General features: G+C 35.8%; 1 protein-coding gene across 1 annotated transcript in view; it reads right to left on the reverse strand.

Annotated features, from left to right (window-relative positions):
- CCDC73 (coiled-coil domain containing 73) overlaps positions 1 to 21,576 on the reverse strand; it is a gene marked incomplete at both ends in the record, with an annotated part of 56,139 nt that overhangs the window by 25,661 nt on the left and 8,902 nt on the right. Inside the window, 4 exons of the mRNA XM_083357652.1 lie at positions 1,330 to 1,368; positions 7,205 to 7,279; positions 19,877 to 19,948; positions 20,743 to 20,814. Coding sequence (XP_083213778.1) covers positions 1,330 to 1,368; positions 7,205 to 7,279; positions 19,877 to 19,948; positions 20,743 to 20,814 — 258 coding nt within the window. The remainder of the gene's footprint in view (positions 1 to 1,329; positions 1,369 to 7,204; positions 7,280 to 19,876; positions 19,949 to 20,742; positions 20,815 to 21,576) is intronic.

The following is a 21,576-nucleotide window of genomic DNA, read 5'->3' on the forward strand; positions in this document are numbered from 1 at the left end:
AAGCAAAAAACAGACTTGATCAGTAAGGGAGTTATTAGCATACTCCAAAGGCCATCTTTATGCTTTACTATACATCTGATTGTATCAGAACGGTGTCCTGCCAACAGGTTTGTTTTCTATAGGTATTTAAATAGCATAGTGAAAATTCTCTTCATCATTAAAGTATGATTTCAAACCATTACTAGCCAAAGCACTTGTATGATTCTAAATGTATTTTGTAAATATCAGATTTTATCCTCTTTACTCATATATTATTACATCTTTATTCACATATCAAGAAATTATCAAATAACTTCCAAATCCACTTTATATCTGATACATTAAAAGTAAAAATAAAATAAAGCATCATTTGTAAAATTAAGAATTAAAATGTATAACAGCCACATCTTTGTGTGTGGATAATAGAACACAACTTAAATAAAGAATCTAACTTAAAAGTGAATTAGGACAAACACATTTTACATTGCCTTTGATCTTTAACTTGTAGCCTTATCTCTCAGGTCAAAGGACATATTATTCAATTTCACCATATTTTGTGTAAAATCACTGTAGCGTTGAAGATGACTTTCTGTACAAATGTCATGGTACTTAAGGCTAAACTGGACTCTAGTTTTGTGCTTCTTAATTAAAATAACAGTTTATAATGGTCTGACAATATTATCTTTGTTCTTTCCAGTTGAGCAGCAGCAGAATTTTCACAGCTTTTAGTCAACCAAGCTTAGCAGGGTTTCAAAAGCTCTCTTTAAATTCAAACATGATTCAGAGTGGACTGGCACTCCAAGACTCTTATTTTCCTGCATAATAGTGGAAGAAGAGAAAGCACTATAGTATTTTATATTCCTTTTTTAAAAATCAAAATTCAAATAAAATGCAAGTCTCGTATGCATATTTTAATCATAAATACTATCTTACAAATAGAAAATAAGATTCAGGAAGACGTGCCACTTTAATTCATGTAGCTTTTGCTAATAAAAATAAATTATTTTATAAAGAAAGATGGCAAAGGAGAATGCACAAATGAGAATTTCACAAGAACAAAAATAATCAAATAATTTTAGAAATATTAGCATTCAATAAAAAACTACTTGAGTTGTCTACCAACCAATGTCAGTGATGTATCTATAATCTAAATGTTGCCAGAGTTCTTAATTAGAATTACTTCACATAAAATACAAAATGTTTGGCATACAGTTCAGCTTTCATGACCAGAGGAAGAGTTATGCTTGCAAAATAATGCCTATTCATGAGCATAATGATCTCACATAAATAGAATTTCTATTTATTAAACAAGAGATTAATATTCCATTTTTTCCTTAGAGCAATACTTACCATATCATTAACCTTCTTTTGCAACATGTATTTTGAAATCTGTTATAATAAAAACAGTTTTTTTCAATATTTTAGTATAATTATGTTAATGCATTTAATATCAGTTAACAATTATTTGTCATTATATTATTTTAAGGAAATGATTACAAATTTAATATTTTAAGGGTTTTTAAAGGCTATTATGTATAACCAAGTCTTCTCTTTTGTGAGTAAAAAAATTATCAATGACAAAACAAGTCCATCATAAATGCAGAACACATGACAGAATTTTCAGAAGTTTAAAAAGTCAACATAGTGAGATGGGCAGCAAACAAATGTGATAAATAAATAATTTTTCTCACCTTTCATATTTTATGCATATCGATGAACTAAAAACAATAATTTATACAATGTTTTGAAAAATATCAAACATGAAAATTGCATTCAAGAATCTTATGGTTTTCCATGCATTAACTTTCTTGATTGGAATAAACATCTACTTTGGACGTTTTCAGTTGTATAACACTAAAATACTAGGTTAATTTATGGCACTGCAGATACTGCTGCATTCAAATTTCTGTCAGTCCCAGTCAGCATGGCAACCACACAGATTATAATATTTGTTCTCTAACTATATCTGGGTATTCAGAAAAGTTTTTACCAATCCCTTGCCAAGTCTTCTGAGCAAATTCAGCAGCCATAAGGTAAGAGAACAATACCTGGCTACACAACAGTGAATAATGATTAATAATGAGTAGACAATTTTTGATTTGTAGAATTTGCAAAACAAATCTCTCCAGGACAAGGATTACAACTAGTTCTTGTTAACTTAAAGTATCTATAAACAATCTAAAACAAGAAGAAAGCAGGAGTGTGCCAGTTACAAACTTGGAATCATAGGAAAATAAATGGATAGGATAAGATAGAATGGGATGGGATGGGATGGGATGGGATGGGATGGGATGGGATGGGATAGGATAGGATAGGATAGGATAGGATAGGATAGGATAGGATAGGATAGGATAGAAGATGGACATATGGATGACCAACTTTTTCCATTTTTGCATTAAAAAAGGGCACACCGTTAGTGCTATCAAGCGTAAATTGTGATATGCAGCTGCTATATAAGCAGAAATTTTACAAACCAATACCTCTACAAACAATATGTTCAAAGAAAGCTAAAGCTAAACCCTTTCACCTGAATAAATGTCAGTTTATCAATAAAATAATAATCTATATTTTAAATATTTTTTACTCTTAAATTGCAAAATAAGATTTCTCTAGTTCATATGCTTAGAAATGAAGAACGAATAGTGTAAGAAGGGAACAATATGCACTGGAGCAGCAACTCCTTCCCTTGCTAGTAGGTGGGATTTAGTTAATACCAGTAACATGGGAAAATAACATGCAGGTTCTCAATGGCATTTGTAAAATCATCTGCTTATAGCTGCTGCTATCAGATGTGCATAACATCTGAATGTTTCTATTCTGAATGAAAGAAACCTGATAACTTTCCTGATCAGCTAAGAAAAGAAGTGATTCTGTATGTTTTCTGATATCCAGATTCTGTTCAATAGAATAGAATATGTGAACTGCTTTAATGCAACTGAGCTGGCTGAAATAACATTAGAAGTTTTCACTCCAAAGCCTTTGTTATAATCAGTTTAAATAAGATTCCATCACTAGATGATTTTTTTTAAGTTTATCTAAGTTAAGAAAAGCAAGGGAGCATTTATTACTTTAAAACTATGTAACATGCTCACCCAACCATGGAGTACACTATATATCACTTCTGCTGTGTCATGAATTGAGCAGGGCATAACAAATCCTTTCAGCCTTTTGCACAGAAGGTCAACAATGTGAAGGAATTTGCTTTTACAATAATCTCAGCATTAACTGGATTATTAAATAAACAAAGAATGACATCAAAATAACCTAGCTATTTATAAAGTTAATGGGAAACAGTAATCAGTACAGAATTAATGACAGATAACATTTTCCCATTGTGGCAGAGTAAAAAGAAAAGGCATAAATAAATATTGCTTAAAGGATACGATTTTACTAAAATATCCTATTTTCATGTTAGGGTGTGGCTTTGGGTATAAATATTTAATAGTTAAAAAATTACTGTGGTTTCATATAGTTCCAAAAGATGTTTCAGAATTCCTTTTTACTGTTCTGCTTGACATATTTTATTTTTCTTAAATTTTAAAACAGAAGAAGCACATCCAGGTAATAATTTCTATAAAGTAGACACTTTAATCTAAATTTAATTATTCTAGCATGAACGTTTTGGGAGGAAAGAAAAGTCTCTCTGTGAAGTTTTATTTTTGTTGGCAAGAAGAAAATGATTTACTTCAGGATTAAGTTCCAGATACAGCTGAAATTATACTGCAATTCACAAATTGTAATAATGCTTCTATGTCTACTTCAAAAGTAAAAACAGCAAGATGTCCACATAAGTCCATAAGAGATGACGTCTAAAATTCTGTATATAGAACTGCAGTAGAACAGTTCCCATTTTACCAAGAAGATTGAAAATCCACAAAAAGTAAGTCTTTTTGGTTATTGTTCTTGCTGTTGTTAGGAATCCACAATCTTCATGTTCTCAGAATCATTTCTTATTGGTCCAGAACATTATTTGAATGAATAAAGAAATAGTACTTAAAATGGAAATGTTGCAGATCTTGTCCAGCATAGTATTGTTTCTTTTTTTATTTAAGAGTTTTACAAAAACAAAATTTTACAATATATCCCCAAATCCCTCCCACCCCAAACCCACCCACTTCCCCCCCCTTCCCAGAGCTAAATACAGGATTATAGTTACAATAATCATATTCTAAATAAAAATTATGCATAATATACAATTAACCAAATTCATAATGCGCTTTAACTCTCTTTTAACATAACTACCAACAACGTACCAATAACAATATCCCACTAAAATCTACTCATACGCTAAATGGTACTTTTTAGTCCCATATTTGTTTTGAATATAATTTATCCATCTCCTTGTTGTACATTGTTTCTTAAAAGTTGCTAAAATTATACCTGTTCTACTTCACTGCCTTGTTGAGAAACAGCCCTTCATTTTTGTAAATCTATCTCTAAGCTAGGAGTTCTCAAAATTTGAAGACTTAAGTCTCTCTAAGTATTACATGGATTTGTGAGCTCCATCTCATGAATAAAACACATGAATTCACCGGAATTAGGGTAGGGCATGAAATAAATATAATATTTCCTAAAGCTTCCATCATACTTTGATTTAATTTTACTTTTAACAGTCACAATAAATTAGCTATCTTTAGCTTTTTCTCTTACTAGTTTGATTAGCTGTTTAAAATGATCACAATAATCTGTATTCTAAGCAGTTTAGGTAGAATGAGTTGAAGATTCTTTCCCATAATGGACTCCTAAAAGAAACTCCATGTTTTAATCTCACCAAATCCGTAGATCTCAGAGGAATATGATCTGGGACTATGAGAAGAATCTATGCTTGATTTTATCTGGCTTGAAAAAAGTTCTACAACATTTGTCACATCAATCAGGTTTATGATTCAGTTGAAAAGAGTCCAAACATGATCAGACTTACATGATTGCTTCTGATCACAACCTATAGAAATATTTCTAAATTGAAGACATTGCCTTTGTCCATTCAGAATCAGTTAATATGTTTTTGTATTGAGAGATATTTAGAGATGTTCTGCTCTTAGAGTTTCAGACTGGGAAACTTTCCACCACAGAAAAAAACGTGCTTCTATGAAGACCATTAGAAATCTCAACTTGTACTTCTGGCTTTCCCAAATATGAATCAAGTGCTTTAATTTACACTATGTATATTTTGTCTTAAATTTACTGTTGTACAGATTTGTATTCTTTCTCAAACGTAAAAAATAGTGAAAAGACAAAAGATAGAAAGATCTTATTGATGCACTGAAGTTAACTGAGGCTTCTTTAGCTACATGGTTCTACTCTAGGCAGAACTACTTGACCATACATATATCCTCTACATGTATCCTGGGGCATATGGCCTTGGCATGACTATAGTTCTGCTGGTGTGAATTAGCATAGATGGGGAATAAAAGGTGAAAATAGCTCAGTTTTATCCTTGAAAAATAGCTCTACCATCACAAAAATTGATGGGCTGACTTGGCTTCTTGCCAGGGGTGGTGTGGGAAGATTCTGAGACAGACGTCCCATTGGTCCAGCTTGTTAGATGGTTGTTAAGAACTAGAATTCTGGGGTGACATCCACCTGCTCAGTTGCTGCCAGTCTAGATAAAAATTAGAAAGAAAAGGAGAAGAGAGAAAAAGTCTATGGCATGGAGCGAACAAAGTGGCTGGAGAGAAAAGTGGAGAGAAAAGTTAAGTGTGCAGAGCAATTGTCAGTTTCTGGTCAAGAAGGGAGAAGAAAAGTCCAGGGAGGTTGAGAAGACCATAAGGGTTAGAGTTCCACCCAAGACCCTAGAAGGGAAGGAGGAGATAAGTGGTCAGTGGCAAAGCCCTGATCTCTGGAGGGCAGAGCTCTGAGAGTTCTTCCTCCAGTGGAGAAGCAGAAGCAGTGGGTGTTTAGCTAAACAGATCCAGAAGAAAGTCAAATTGTGTTGAGCACACTGCAGTAAATTCAGCCCATTCCTCTCCCCCCTCCCTCTCTCTCTCTCTCTCTCTCTCTCCCTCCCTCCCTCCCCCCCTCTCTCTCTTTAGCCCAGAGGGAATTGGAGTGAAAGGAGAAGGAAAACATAACAGCTAGTAGGACAGTTGAAGGGAGATATAGTTGTCAATTGCTTCACTGTAAACAAGTAAACAGAGTAAACAAGCAAAAAAAAACAGCTGTTTTTTCCCTGTGTCCATTACCACCAGTGTAGATCAAAATATACCTACAGTTCAAAAAGAAATCCATCATACCGTGATACATTGAGCCAACAATGTACAGGAAACCATGTGCTATGTATCACTCATGACAGAAGAAGTTGTGCGCCTGATTCTGACCAAGTCGTGTGTATGAACTTTGCTTTCTTTGAGAAGAGAAAGAATTATGTTATGTTCAAAGTTTATTAGAACAAGCTCTAGTGTGACAGGGATATATCACAAAACATCACCCTTTCCAACTTGATGGTGGAGAATGGATGGGATCCTATGACTCTTCAAAGTGAGAGAAAATCACATTTCGAGAGGTAAGCAGTTTTTAGACTTGACCCATTAGAACACTCTCTTGAAGAATCTTCATTTAGTGATAAATTAATTGTTCTTGAAAGAAGTAGCAATACCATATGTCCCAGTATGAAAAAAATAAAATCTCTGATACTAGAAATAAGAAGATTCTTGTTTTTCAATGTTGACAGAAAATTTACAGTCACAATAAACCATGATTACATTTTCAAAATCTGTAAAATATATGTTAACACATTTATTGTTATATATTGCAGCATTTATTATATGTATTTGTGTACATTGTATCTGTTTTGGGGAGGACTATCGGGTTACTATCTCTCATTCTAATCAATTACAGTATATACATTTGTTGCAGTTTATAGAAGTTGACCATAGCAGAAGTAGCCAAAATTAAAGTCTCCATGAAAGTTATGACATAACAAAAATGACATTTGAACATTTTGTAGTGATTGACAATGCAAAGAGGATTTCTTATTTTTTCTTTGAATAAATATGTTGTTCTCCTCATCCCTTTACAGAACAAATCTTTTCAGTCTAATACAGAAAAAACATGTGGAAAAAAACTAAATCTACTAATGGGCTGAGTGGGAAAAGAGTAGTGATTCACATTATATTTTTTTCATTTAATTGATAAAATCAGATTATTTACTTCACCCAGCATGAATGGGCTTCACTGTTGTATCTATAAAAACAGGACTTAACTAAATAGTTCAGTGTTAATGTACCTGTAAGTTTTTAAATGTTTCTTTCAATCCTTCCACTTCTCTTTCTTTTGATTCCACAGCAAGCAGGTGTTTTCCCTTCAAAGAAACATTTCTTATGTCATACACTTCTTGAATTACTCTTCTAAAATATTTCTGTCATTATGGATAAATAATAATAGACTGAATGTATATGTGCACATTGATTTTGTGACTACACACATAATTGAGAAAGGCTAGCTCCCAAGGAATTCAATATGGGATAACTAATTAAATATGCAAAAGAACATCATAATGTAAAGTCTGTAACTTACATACTACACAAATATGTAAAGACACAATTTGAATTGTGATGTCACATGTGCCATTTTTCTATCATTGTAGCCCACTATAGATGCCTATGTTTCTTTGTGTTACTGAATGGGATTTCCTGTTGTGCTGATTTAAAGGCTAGAAATTCCAAGGATGCTGAGAATGATACTCACTGAAAAATATATCTCGCTCTCTATTCTTTTTTTTTTATTGAAAAGTTTTAAAATACAGTTTTCCTTTAAAAAACCCCCGTTCCCCCTCCCTCCTCCCCCCTACCTCCCCCCCTCACCCTCTCCCTCCCCCCCCTCCCTCCCCCCCTCCCCCCCTCCCCCCCGACTTCCCAGAGCTAAATACAAGGTATATATATATAAAAAAGCAATCATAAACAACCATATACTAAAAACTATAAATTCTAAAATCCATCACTCTCTAGCTTATATAGGATAAAACAAGCCTTAGCAATATGAAATATATATAAAAAACTAAAATAGAAAAAGAAAAAAAAAACGAAAGAAGACTTATTCGAATGCTACATAAAACTTCTTAACCCTATACTTGTTCTGGATAAAGTCAATCCATTTTCTCCATTCCATAATATAGCGTTCTTGCGAATGATCTTTCAAATAGGCCGAAATCTTCGCCATCTCTGCCAGGTCGGAAACCTTTAAAGTCCACTCTTCTATAGTCGGCAGTTCCTCTTTTTTCCAGTACTGACCTATCAAAAGTCTTGCTGCCGTAATTAAATTCAACATCAACTTAGTGTCCACAACTGTAGCACCTGTAATTATTCCCAACAAAAAAAGTTGCGGACAAAACTTTATCCTCTGTTTAAAAATCTTCTGCATATTCCACCAGACTTTTATCCAAAAAGCCTTGACCTTTTTACAAGTCCACCATATGTGAAAATATGTTGCGTCTTCATCACCGTACCTCCAACATTTAGGCTGATAATTCGGATACATACTTGCAAGCTTTTTAGGATCTAAATGCCATCTATAAAACATTTTGTAAAAGTTCTCTCTTAAATTTTGAGCTTGAGTAAATTTTACATTCCTCACCCAAATCTTTTCCCACATGTCCATTGTAATAACTTCCGGAATGTTTTGGGCCCATTTTATCATACAATCCTTAACAAGCTCTGTTTCTGAGTCAATTTCTATCAATGCAAGATATATCCGTTTGATATGTGCTGGTCCCTGATTTCTAATTTGCTTTATCAAATTTTCATCAATCATTGCAAATCCATTTTTCTGGTCTTCTTTCCACCTGGCCCGTAACTGAATATATTGAAACCAAGTTTGAACAACCTTCTCTTCTCGCAAGAGGCTATATGATTTCAAACACCAAACATTCCTTTCCAAGCTTAAAATTTCCTTGTAGGTAGTCACATCATGTTTGAAACCAGCATGTATATTTTCTATTGCGTGTTTTGGAGTTGCCCACAATGGTATCTTGCTGCTTAACTTATGTCTATACTTCTTCCAAACTCTCAGCAATGCCTGCCTTAAAATATGCATCCTAAACACAGTATCTACCTTCTTATCATACAACAAATATGCATGCCAGCCAAACAACAAATCATGGCCCTCAAGATTTAATAACCTCGGTTGCGTCAAATTAATCCAATCGCTTATTCCTACTAATGCAGCAGCTTCATAATATAATTTGAAATTAGGCAATTTAAGGCCACCTCTCTCACGAGTATCCTGCATAATCTTAAGTTTAACTCGTGGCTTTTTCCCTGCCCAAACAAATTTATTGATACCACTCTGCCATTCCTCCAAATTAGAATCTTTCTTAAGAATCGGTATCATTTGAAATAAAAATAAAAATTTGGGCAGGACATTCATTTTCACTGCTGCAATCCGTCCCAACAAAGACAATTGCAATTTTTCCCAACTCTCCAATTCTTTTTGAATTTTCCCCCATAATTTTTCATAATTATTTTTATATAGCTTTGTATTGGAGGGCGACAAAATCACCCCCAAATATTTAACCCTTTTAACAATCTCAAATCCAGTTAATCCTTCTAAGAGGGCCTTCTGTGAAACTGTCATATTTCTAGCCAAAATTTTAGTTTTCTGTGTATTTACTTTAAATCCAGAAACCTTCCCATATTGTGTTATTATCTCCATCAGGTCCACAACAGAGTTCTCTGGCTGGGTCACTGTAACAACCAGATCATCTGCAAATGCTCTCAATCTATAGTCCTGATCTCCAACTTGTATCCCCTTAATTTTTTGCAAATTCCGAATCTTAACCAATAATATCTCTAATGTTAACACAAATAACAAGGGCGATAGCGGGCACCCTTGCCTTGTGTCCTTCTCAATATTACATGCTGCTGTCAAGCTATTGTTAACTATAATTCGGGCAGTTTGTTTTTGATATAATGCCCTAATCGGTTGTAAAATTTTTTCCCCAAAATCCATTTTGTCTAAAACTTTCAACAAAAATTGCCAATTCAATTGATCAAAGGCCTTTTCAGCATCTAAAAAGATTAGCGCTGCAGAGATCTGGTTGTGCCTTTCCAAAAACTCTAACACATCAACTATATGTCTCACATTGTTTTTCATTTGCCTACCACTAATAAACCCCGTTTGATCCCCATGAATCACCTGTTGCAGAACCCTCATCAATCTATTAGCCAAAACCTTAGCAAATATCTTATAATCTGTATTTAAAAGCGATATCGGTCTGTAGTTTTTAACTTGAGTAGCATCCTGGTCTTCCTTCGGGATCAAAGAAATAAAAGCTGTTCTCCAAGACGGTGGCACCTTTCCCCCCCTCTGGATTGTCTGGAACAGTTCCTTTAACGGTTTTATCATCTCTAATTGTAAATTTTTATAATAGGCCGCAGTCAAGCCATCCGTGCCTGGTGCTTTATCCATCTTCAGTTCCTTAATTGCTGTAAAAATTTCTTCTTCTGTAATCAGTTGGTTAATCCCCTCTTTTTGTACTTGCGTAAGAACCGGGATGCTAGCATTCTCCAAGTATATATCAATATCTTTTGCATTAATTTCCTCTTTGGTATATAATTTCGAATAAAAATCCACAAAAGCATCCTTAATAAGATTCTGTTGAAACACAACCCTTCCTTTATACTCAATCTTATCTATATTAGAGGCCCTTTGTTTTTTCCTCAGTCTATAAGCTAACCATCTGCCTGGTTTATTAGCGTTGCAAAAAGTATTATGCCTAGCAAACCGCAGATTGGTCGCCACTTGATCAGCCATTAATTTATCAAATTGTCCTCTTAGCAGTCTAATAGCCTCCTTAGTCTTCACATCCTCTGTGTTCAAAATCAAAGCCTTTTCTTTTTCCTTTATTTCATTCTCCAGTTCTTTCCTTCTAGTTTCCACTGCACGTCTATGTCTATTATTCATATATATCAACACCCCTCTCATATAGGCCTTGCTAGCATCCCAAACCATATCCATAGAGGTACCCTTATTCATATTAATCTCAAAGAAATCCTTCATCCGCTGTTTGCATTCTTCCACATTTCTCTGATTTCTAAACAAATTCTCATTTACGCGCCACGAGCGCCTATCTCTTTTCTCCTTATCAATCTCCAACCAAACTGGACTGTGGTCAGAGATAGTTCTTGCACAAATCTTCACCTTTTTAGTTCTCAAAAAAAAATCATGTCAACAAAATAAAATCAATCCTCGAAAAAGATTGGTGTCTGTCAGAATAAAAAGTATAATCCTTCTCCCGCAAGTGTCTCTCACGCCAAATATCTCGCAATTCCAGGTCCTCCTTCATTTCAAAAAAAGATTTAGGCAATCTAGCATGACTTGGAATGCGCTTAAAAGCTCCAGCCTTATCCAACTGCACATCCAAAACACCATTCCAATCCCCCATAAAAATAAAAGATTTATAATCCAACTGGGTAAGCTTTGTGTGAAGTAAGCTAAAAAAGTCAGCTTGTTGTTGGTTAGGTGCGTATAATCCAACTAAAAGCGTCTTTTTACCTTCTAACAACAGCTCAATCATAACATATCTTCCATTCTTATCTGCTTCAATTAAGTCTGCTGTTAAAGCACTTTTAACATAAACAACCACTCCATTTTTCTTATTCTCTGCAGAAGCAACAAATTGCGTACCCAGTCTCGAGTTCAGTAAATGCTTTTGATCCAAAACTCTAATATGCGTTTGTTGCAGACATATAACATCTATCTTAAATTGTTTTAAATATTGAAAAACTTTCTTCCTCTTCTGCGGTGAATTTAGTCCATTAACATTCCAGGTTAGAAATTTAGTTGCCATGCATATCCTCCAAAAGCTCTTGGACCACAGCTTTGATAGGACTAACTTCTTTAGGCTGTGCTCCTCCCACAGCTTGGCTATAAGTATGTTGTGAAGAATCTGAAGACTTTTGCTGATCTTGTTCTTTTATTTTCTTTGCTCGTTTTAAAGCAGCACGCGTTACTCTTTGCTCTCTAGGATCATCCAAAGAAATTGTAGCTTGATCTCCTCCAGCACCATCTTCCTCTGTTTCATCCTCTTGATATTCTCCTTCTCCAGATCCCTTTACAGCTTCCAGAAGTGTTAATGGGGTTGCTTTTAAGACATTATTGTAGAAATCACGCGCTTGCTTCACAGTAATCAGCCGATACCTTTTACCTTCATGCATCACCATCAGCCCCTCTGGAATCTCCCATCTGAACCTTATATCTCTTTGCTTAAGCTCATGCACGAGAAATGTATAATCCTTCCTTGCCCTTAGTATCCTTGGAGGAATTTCTTTTAAAACCAAGACTTCTTGTTCAGCAATCACAACTTTAGCATCATAGGCAGCTTGTATAACTTGATCTCTAATTTCTCTTTTTGCAAAATAAACCACCACATCTCTAGGCAACTTTCTCTGTCTGGCAATCCATGAATTCACCCGAAACACTTTATCCATAGCTGCTCTTATTTCAGATGCTAGCTGGTTCAATACCACTTCGAGAGCCTCAGAGATCAGTTGCTTTAAATCTTCTTTAATATTCTCTTTTAAACCTCTAATTCTGACAGCAAACTGCATCTGGTAAAATTGGGCAAGGCTTAACTCCCTTTCCATTTTGTCTCTTGCATTTTCATTCTCCCGTGCTTTTACTTCTAATATAGCATTCCTTTGAGCCAAATCATCCATTTTTTCATCTAATTCTTCCACACATTCCGCCACTTTATGCACTGAAGACAAAATGTCTACCTTCATCACGCTGAACTTCTGTTCCATCCTCTCTTCCATTCTCTCCTCCAATTTCTCCAATTTCTCCTCCATCTGTGCAAATTTATCAGCAATTGATTGATTAATTGATTCCAAAAGTACCTGGGCATGTTTATCCAGAGCATCTCGCAAATCCTTCGATGTCAGCGCTTCAGGAGGGTGCAACGCCTGTAATGATGATTGTTGCACCGGCGAGGATCCACCACTCCGAAGAGTTTTAGAGGGAGGTTTCGCCGCCATCTTTTAGTCCTCAATTATGACGCACTTTCACTTAAAGTTTAAAAAAGTCCAACAAGCTCGAGAGTATAGTAAAATAATCCTCTTCACCTTTTCCTCTTGTACCGCTCTGCCTGCTCCTTTAAACCATAGTCCTTTCTTCAGGCAGGGATGGTTCGCAGACGCCTGGCTCTGCTCCAAGAAGTTCGGAGCAGAGACGCCGGCCAGCTGGGAGCAACCCAGGCTTCGGGGGAGTTCAATCCTGCAGCCGCCCAAGCTCCAAGCTCAGGCGGCCCCGGAGAACTCTACCCCTACCTGGGGCCTCACCCCCTCCTCTTCTCCCGAGGAGGGGGCTTCAATTTCGCCCGAACAGCTGATCGGCGCTGTTTCGGGCGAAAAAACAAACAGCTGAGCCGCGGGCAGCCCGGGAAGGCTGTCTTCGGCGCCGCGCCGCCACCAGAAGTCCCTATTCTTTTATTTGAAATTGTTATAAAATACTTCACAGATTCTGTCTTAATATGTAAGGAAATTATTTCCCCAATTTTATTTTATTTTTTGTTTTGCAAAATCTGATATTTTTACTTTTCATATATGGCACTTTAAGTTTAAATAGCACAATATGCAGTCAGCTTCTGAATTACATTCATACGTTCTACTATTTTACAGTAACTTGCCAATTGCAAAACTCAGCTTCAACACTTCTATAAAGTAATTACATATACACTTCATTAATCCAAATATTGCATAATTATTTCTTTCAACCAGATTTTGATTGAAATCTAGAATGGCTTATTTATTAATATCAATTTACTTATTTAGCTTCCCATCTCACCGATCAATTTTTATTGTATGTATCATGCTATGTTAAAAGATCCATTTGCAGTTTACAATGTAGATTTTTTAAAAAAAGATCCTAGACCATAAATAACACAAAATCATTTTTAAAAAGATTATAATGGTAATCCAGATTCATTGAAGCATTTGATGTACCCTTAGGAATATAGTTGATGTTTCCTTCCAAAAGCATACATATTAACATTTGGGAAGCTATGTTGAAAGACCATCAACTTATAAATTATTATACAAATTGCTATTAGAATGTAAGAAATGAGCCTGGGCCAGTATTTTCCATACAAAGCCCTTAAATACTCAACCACTAACTGAACATCCATTAATTGAACAAGTAAATTATATAAGTGTTCATATTACCTTTTCTTCTTCCATAGCAATCACTTTTGCTTGAAACTTGTGTCAAGAAGAAAAATAAACAGTATGTTGAAACAATATTAAACAATTTAGCCAAACCAGCCAAATCATTTTTATTTAGTTAATAATAAAATATTACACTGTAAGCTTCCAGAAAAATGCATTAATTTGCACTGCAAAGAAACTTGCTTTCCCAAATGGGAGTAGACACCTCATTGAAAACTCTGCAAGAAAAAACTCCTCAATAACTGCATCAGATATGAATAAATGTTGTTATTTCAAAATTGCTATCTGTGGAAGAATACAAAACTTTACTACTTGTACAAAATTATATATGTCTATTAATTACATTTATATCCTACTTTTTTGCAACAGGAGCTCAGAGGAGTATACATAACATTTTCTCCTCCTATGTGGGCTTCTATGGCTGAGGGTAAATTAGGATCCCGGTCTCCACACAAGTCTAACAGTTTAACCACTACTTCAGCTGGTTCTCAAGGAATGGAATAGAGAGACAGGAAATAGTTTTGCATCTAATAAAACAAGCTTCCAATTACAATTAATGATTTTATCAGATTATTATCAGATTATTATTATCAGATTATTTATTATTATTATTATTATTATTATTATTATTATTATTATTATTATTATTATTATTATCAACAGGTGCTAAAGCAATAAATTATAGGACTATTCCAATATTCAGTTCTTTCTGTTTAATCCTTTTCCTTAGCAGGAATGTTAAAACAATGTTTTGTAAATCTATAAGATCTTATTTAGAAAATTGTAGATTTTAAGTGGTTCTGCCTTTGCTACCATATCTACGCTTCTCCCCAGTTGTATTTTCTATGACATTGGTGCCATTTGATTATAAAACTGAAAAGTCTGATTTTATTAACTAGAAGTTAACAACTTCATTTTTTTTCAACTTCCTACAGGAAGAAAAAAAAAGCAATTTCCCCTTTCAAATGTAAAGATTCTGTCTTGAAATTTTGAAGATTTTAAACTAAATCTTTATTACAATAATAGACTAGCATAATTTCTAAATTATTAATATCCACATACTTTATTTTAATTTCATGACAGTTAAATTGTATATCATAAATCATTTTTAAGAATCTCCTAAAATTATAAATACTGCTTTTTCCAGGGGAGTTAAAAACTTACTAAACCTCATTAACTGATTGGACACCACCACGTCCACATTCAGATCCACCAAATCATGTTATAATTGTTTGTTGATATCTAGTGAGAGGGAGACAATAGGACATGTAAATATTTGGTTTGTTAGCTAGAGATTTGGATTTAGCCCCTATCTTCATTACTAAAAGCCAACATAGGTTTGCCAAAAACAGATCATGCCAGACAAATCTTATTGCATTCTTTGACCAAATGCAAAATTAATGGACAAGAGCAATGCTGTCGATATAATTTACTTGGACTTCAGCAAGGCATTTGATAAAGTAGATCACAACCTACTACTTGATAAGATAGAAAAATGTGGGTTAGACAGCATCACCACCAGAAGAATTTGTAGATGGCTGAACAGCTGTACTCAGTGCGTGGTCCTCGGTGGAACTGCATCTTCATGGAGGGAAGTGTATAGTGGGGTGCCCCAGGGCTCTGTTATGGGCCCAGTGCTCTTCAACATCTTCATCAACAATTTGGGCAAGGGGATATATGGGAACTCATTAAATTTGCAGACGACACCAAGGAAACAAATAGGGCAGCATAGAAAAGTAAGTGCCCTCCTAACCATACCAAAGCACTCCGAGTTTCTTGATGATGTCCATCTTCCTGTATCAGTTAATGGTGACCTAACCCTAACCCTAAGTGGAATTTTCCTCCAATGGGATTTTCCCATGTTTTTTTACCAGGAGGCATAGATAGGGCAGCCTAGAAAAGTAAGTGCCCACCAAACCAAACCCAAGAACTCTGAGTTTGTTGGCAATGTCCATTTTGCTCTATGAGTTCATGGTGACCTAACCCTAACCCTAAGTGGAATTTTCCTCCAATGGGATTTTCCCATGTATTTTACCAGGAAACATAGTAGGGCAACCTAGAAAAGTAAGTGCCCTCCTAACCATACCCAAGCACTCTGAGTTTGTTGGCGATGTCCATTTTGCTCTATGAGTTCATGGTGACCTAATCTTAACCCTAAAAGTGGAATTTTCCTGCAATGGGATTTTCCCATGTATTTTACCAGGAAACATAGACAGGGTAGCCTAGAAAAGTAAGTGCTGTCCTAACCATACCAAAGCACTCTGAGTTTCTTGATGATGTCCATCTTCCTGTATCAGTTAATGGTGACCTAACCCTAACCTTAATTGTAATTTTCCTCCAAAGTGATTTTCCCATGTATTTTACCAGGAAACATAGGTAGGGCAACCAAGAAAAGGAAGTGCCCTCCTAACCATACACAAGCACTCCAGGTTTTTTGGCAATGTCCATTTTGCTCTATGAGTTCATAGTGACCTAACCCTAACCCTAAGGGGAATGTTCCTCCAATGCGATTTTCCCATGTATTTTACCAGGAAACATAGATAGGGCAGCCTAAAATAGTAAGTGCCCTCCTAACCATAAACAAACACTCCGGATTTGTTGGCAATGTCCATTTTGCTCTATGAGTTAATGATGACCTAACCCAAACCCTAAGTGGAATTTTTCTGCAATGGGATTTTCCCATGTATTTTACCAGGAAACATAGGTAGGGCAACCTAGAAAAGTAAGTGTCCTCCTAACCATACCGAAGCACTTCAAGTTTGTTGGCAATTTCCATTTTGCTCAATCAGTTCATGGTGACCTAACCCTAACCCTAAGTGGAATTTTCCTGCAATGTGATTTTCCCATGTATTTTACCAAGAAGCATTGATAGAGCAGCCTAGAAAAGTAAGTGCCCAGCAAACCAAAACCAAGCACTCCAAGTTTGTTAGTGATGTCCATTTTGCTCTATGAGTTCATGGTGACCTAACCCTAACCCTAAGTGGAATTTTCCTCCAGTGGGATTTTCCCATGTATTTTACCAAGAAACATAGATAGGTGTTCTGTCCCCTCCCATTGAGTAGCCGTAAAGAGGCTCAAAAGCCCAGCAGAAGCCAAACGCAGGCTGAACACACAGAAGCTGGTCCCCTCACAGCCAATTCTTTCCCAGTGTTTATCACACAGCACCTCTGTAATTACCGGGCAATGCTCCAAGGTCTTGGCAGTCGGCCAGCAGCTCCAAAGCCCGGATGCAGGCAGACACGTTACAAATCTCAAAACACCAACAAATTGTTCACCACACCTTTCCTGCGCAGCCACACCCCTTTTATACTCTGTAGGGTGTGGCCCTACGTCTCCCGGCCACACCTCTTGGGGTGTTGCAATAGTTGCTGCTGCTGTTGACGACGTATCCTAAGTCTTTCTCTTGCATCCAATAGGAGCTCCTCCTCGCTGCTGCCGGCCTTTGCTTGCTGTTCTGTTTCCTCCTCTGTTTGGCTGGGGTCCATAGGCACATCAGCCACAGTCAGTTCTTGCTGACTCACCAGGGGAGTCGGCCCCTCCGGCACATTGCTCGTGTCAGCTTCCTCCTCCTCCACATCCTCCTCTGAGTCAGCATGTGAAGATAAAGCACCCTCCGGGGCCGGGGTCACAACAATAGGGCAGCCTAGAAACGTAAGTGGCCTCCTAACCATACCCAAGCCCCTAACCCTGACCCTAAGTCCATGGTGGTGAACCTAGGCATCGCGTGCCACAGGTGGGCATGCGCGCCTTTGCTCCAGTTCTAGGCCTTCAGCTTGCTTTTATAAAACCTTTTCGCTTTAGGCCTCCACTGCCGTATACAAAAAAAAATGTTCAATCAATCAATTTCAACTTCTCACGGGAGAAAAAAAGATCTCACAAAGTTGGAATTATTTGATTGAACTTTTTAGTCTCACCCAGTCTGCCGTTACCACTGCAACCACACCCACCCAGTGGGCATTCCCTCCTTGCACCCGATGACACATAGGTGAGTTTTGAGTCGCAGTTTGGGCACTCGGTCTCTAAAATGTTTGCCCTGATTGTTGTAGACTGTTCTGATGCTAATGTGTGAGATCTCCAATCTATGTGTATACGTAACTTTTATTTTAATACATTACTGTAATGCTAAACAATAAAATAAAAATTACAGTAATGTTTTCAAAAATATTGAGAGAAAGTTTTAAAGTCATGGCACATTGAATCTGCTCAGTATGTTCAGCAGTGTACTTCTGAATGAATAGAAGCTTTCTCCAAAACATGACTCCTGAAATCCTCAGAGGCTTACTATGACCCATTTACTCAGTGCTTTGCTAATGTAATCTCTTGGCCAACTATTACAGGATTGCATTATCTTCTTATGTTGTTATAGACAATTGTAATCTGACAACAGGGACGCGGTGGCTCAGTGGGTTAGGACGCTGAGCTTGTCGATCAGAAGGTCGGCAGTTTGGCGGGTCGAATCCCGAGTGCCACGTAACAGAGTGAGCGCCTGATACTTGTCCCAGCTTCTGCCAACCTAGCAGTTCGAAAGCACGTAAAAATGCAAGTAGAAAAATAGGGACCACTACGGTGGGAAGGTAACAGCGTTCCGTGCGCCTTTGGCGTCTAGTCATGCCGGCCACATGACCACGGAGACGTCCTCGGACAAGCGCTGGCTCTTTGGCTTTGAAACGGAGATGAGCACCGGCCCCTAGAGTCGGAAACGACTAGCACGCATGTGCGGGGGAACCTTTACCTTTACCTAATCTGACAACATTAACAAACTGCTTGGAGGAGTGAGCCTTGTTGCTTGCTCTTTAGACCATTGTTCATCCTAGCTTTTGCAACAGGTTAGAATTTGATTGGGTCTCTATATCTTTGAGATCTCTCCTTTATAGTGAAAGTCCTCACAAGTCTAAAGGTGGCAGTGATGAAGCATCATTTGAAGAAGACAAATTTTGTCACACAAGTCTGGATGATTACTATTTAGTCTCAAACCTACGTTCCTTGGACAAGGTGTTAGAATCTGAGATAGCCTTTTAATTCCAAGTAATATTGGATAGTCTTAACTATTTAGATACACTCTGATCACAATTTAAACTTGATTATAAGATGGATATGATCCTGATTGACCCGATGTATGATTTATATTGGGGAACAAATGGGAGAAGGGTATGCTGTAAGCTCTTCTGGATCTCTTAGTAACTTTTGATATTACTGAGCATGAAATCAACTGCAAGATTCTTCAACCTTCTAATCTGAGTCCAGCACAGGAAGCAATATATCCTTCCTAATGGAATGGTCTTAAGTATTGATACTAGGAGCATCTGTTTTACCACATTGCCATTAACCTATGGAACTCCATTCCCTACACTTTTCAACATATTTATTCATTTGTAAAATTTATTGGCCATTCATCTTACCTTATATACATAAAGTTGATTTGGGCTGAAATAGTATTAATATAAAATACCGGTATAACTCTTGATTTGTTACTGAATGGTTTCTTTGCTATGGATGAGAGTATACAAGCTGACATTTAATTTATAGAAAACAAGCTACTCCAGACAGAAGCTGACATTTGATCTTGCAAATACTAGCTTTTTGCTTTCTTTCCAACAGTTCAATATAACTCATTCCCAGTAAAGTGTGGATTGTAGCCAAAATCTTGTGAATTCATATGGCAATATTACTTTCCACATAAGGCTAAAATTAATCTGTTCAGAAGTATAATAATTATTGTTGAGGAAAAAGTATCTTACTTGTTTTTTTAAAGTTGTAATGGCTTCTGCATGCTGCTGCTTTAATGCTTCTTTCTCATGCTGAACAGCTTCCTATTTGTTGACAATAAATTAAAATCTGATATATGAAGCTGACCTTTAAGTGCATTTTTAAAAGTTTCATCAATTATGATATTTATTTATTTATTCAGAGAATTTAAACGGCTGCCCGCTCACTTTTGGTGATTCTATGCAGCTTACAAAAAATAAAAAAAATCCAATATAAAAAGAGTAAAAACATTAACCTATCACTATCACCATATCACTAATACATTAATATTTAATTTTCATACAATTTAATCTTAGTTGATAATGATTCAAAAAAAGACAAAAAATAATGGCTTAAGTATGTCGTACAAGATAAAAAAAATCACAATTACTTTCTAATCAAGGTGTAAAGAGATAGGTTTATTTGTGTGACAAAACAGGCATGTATTTTCTATAAATGAAAGGGAAGCAACAGTATAATACGATAATCTTCCAATAAGTATGAAACAATTTATATTTTTTCTTTTCAGTTCCTATATAAGTTTTGTTTTGCAAAAGTAATTAGATTATTAAAAGTAGTAGCAATCTTGATTCTTGGACTATATTCAGAATTTTCTGAATTAGATGAAAGTTAAAAAAAAAGCCATTTGAATAGTTTCTTCAGGTTTAGGTTTGCCAGATTCTAAAAGTAAAGTTTTAAACACATGTAACAGCTTTAGGATTCAATTGATTATGATATCCACTAAATTTAACCCTAACATTGAGTCTTTAGGGGAAGTATATTAAAAGATTCAGATATCAGTTTTCCTTTATTCTTAAACTTCAGTGATAATACCAAAAATTATCACAAAGTCACTAACCTTCTGCCATACAAGGTCCTGTTTTTCTGCAACATGTCTGCTAATTTGTTCCTCATAAAGATTTTCCGAATCCTAATTTCAAAATAAAAACAAAATCAATGTTGTAATATACTCCTGATAAGCTTTATTAAAATATTTTTAAAGGATTAATAACATGATTGAATTTGGTTTAACAATTTACACTGAAAATTATTTCTTTATGTAAATGCATTTTCTTATTCTATCATCCTAAAAATCATGAAAGTTATATTTATGCAAATGAGAATATATTTCAGACCATGGTGAAATTTTTTGATTAAAACAGTCTATGGCTGGGTTTGACATCTTCCGCTCAACATAACATCTGCAAACGAACTTATGGAAACTTGTTCACCTAATCTTTGTAGGACATGAAATGGAGGGAGATTACTAGTCCATGAAGTTCTTTTTTTAGACCCTGCATGCATTTTCACAGCATTTCTTTATTCAGGACAATCTTAGGAGGACAAAGGGGATAATATATATGAAAAGTATACATCAAGCCCTTCCCACAGCAAGACAAAAGGTGTAGTTCATATGATATTTATATAGTCAGCCTCTTCCATAGTCTGAAAGCAAACTTTTGTTTTCCTTCTGTCACATCTTCACTGGTGGAGGGCAACTTTATTTTTAATTCACTGTAGGTCTTTGAAATAACATCCTTGCAAAAGTTAACCCTCAATATTACAAATAAGTGAACTTTTTAAAGAAAAGTCCATGGGTTTTCAATATCTATTCATCTTCAGCTTCCTATTTGCTATGCCCATAGATGAGCTCTTAAATAAGACTGCTTCTCGTGGATCTGATAAATCTACC

This window comes from Vipera ursinii (assembly GCF_947247035.1).
Source record: "Vipera ursinii genome assembly, chromosome: 1".
In the NCBI taxonomy this organism is placed as follows: domain Eukaryota; kingdom Metazoa; phylum Chordata; class Lepidosauria; order Squamata; family Viperidae; genus Vipera; species Vipera ursinii.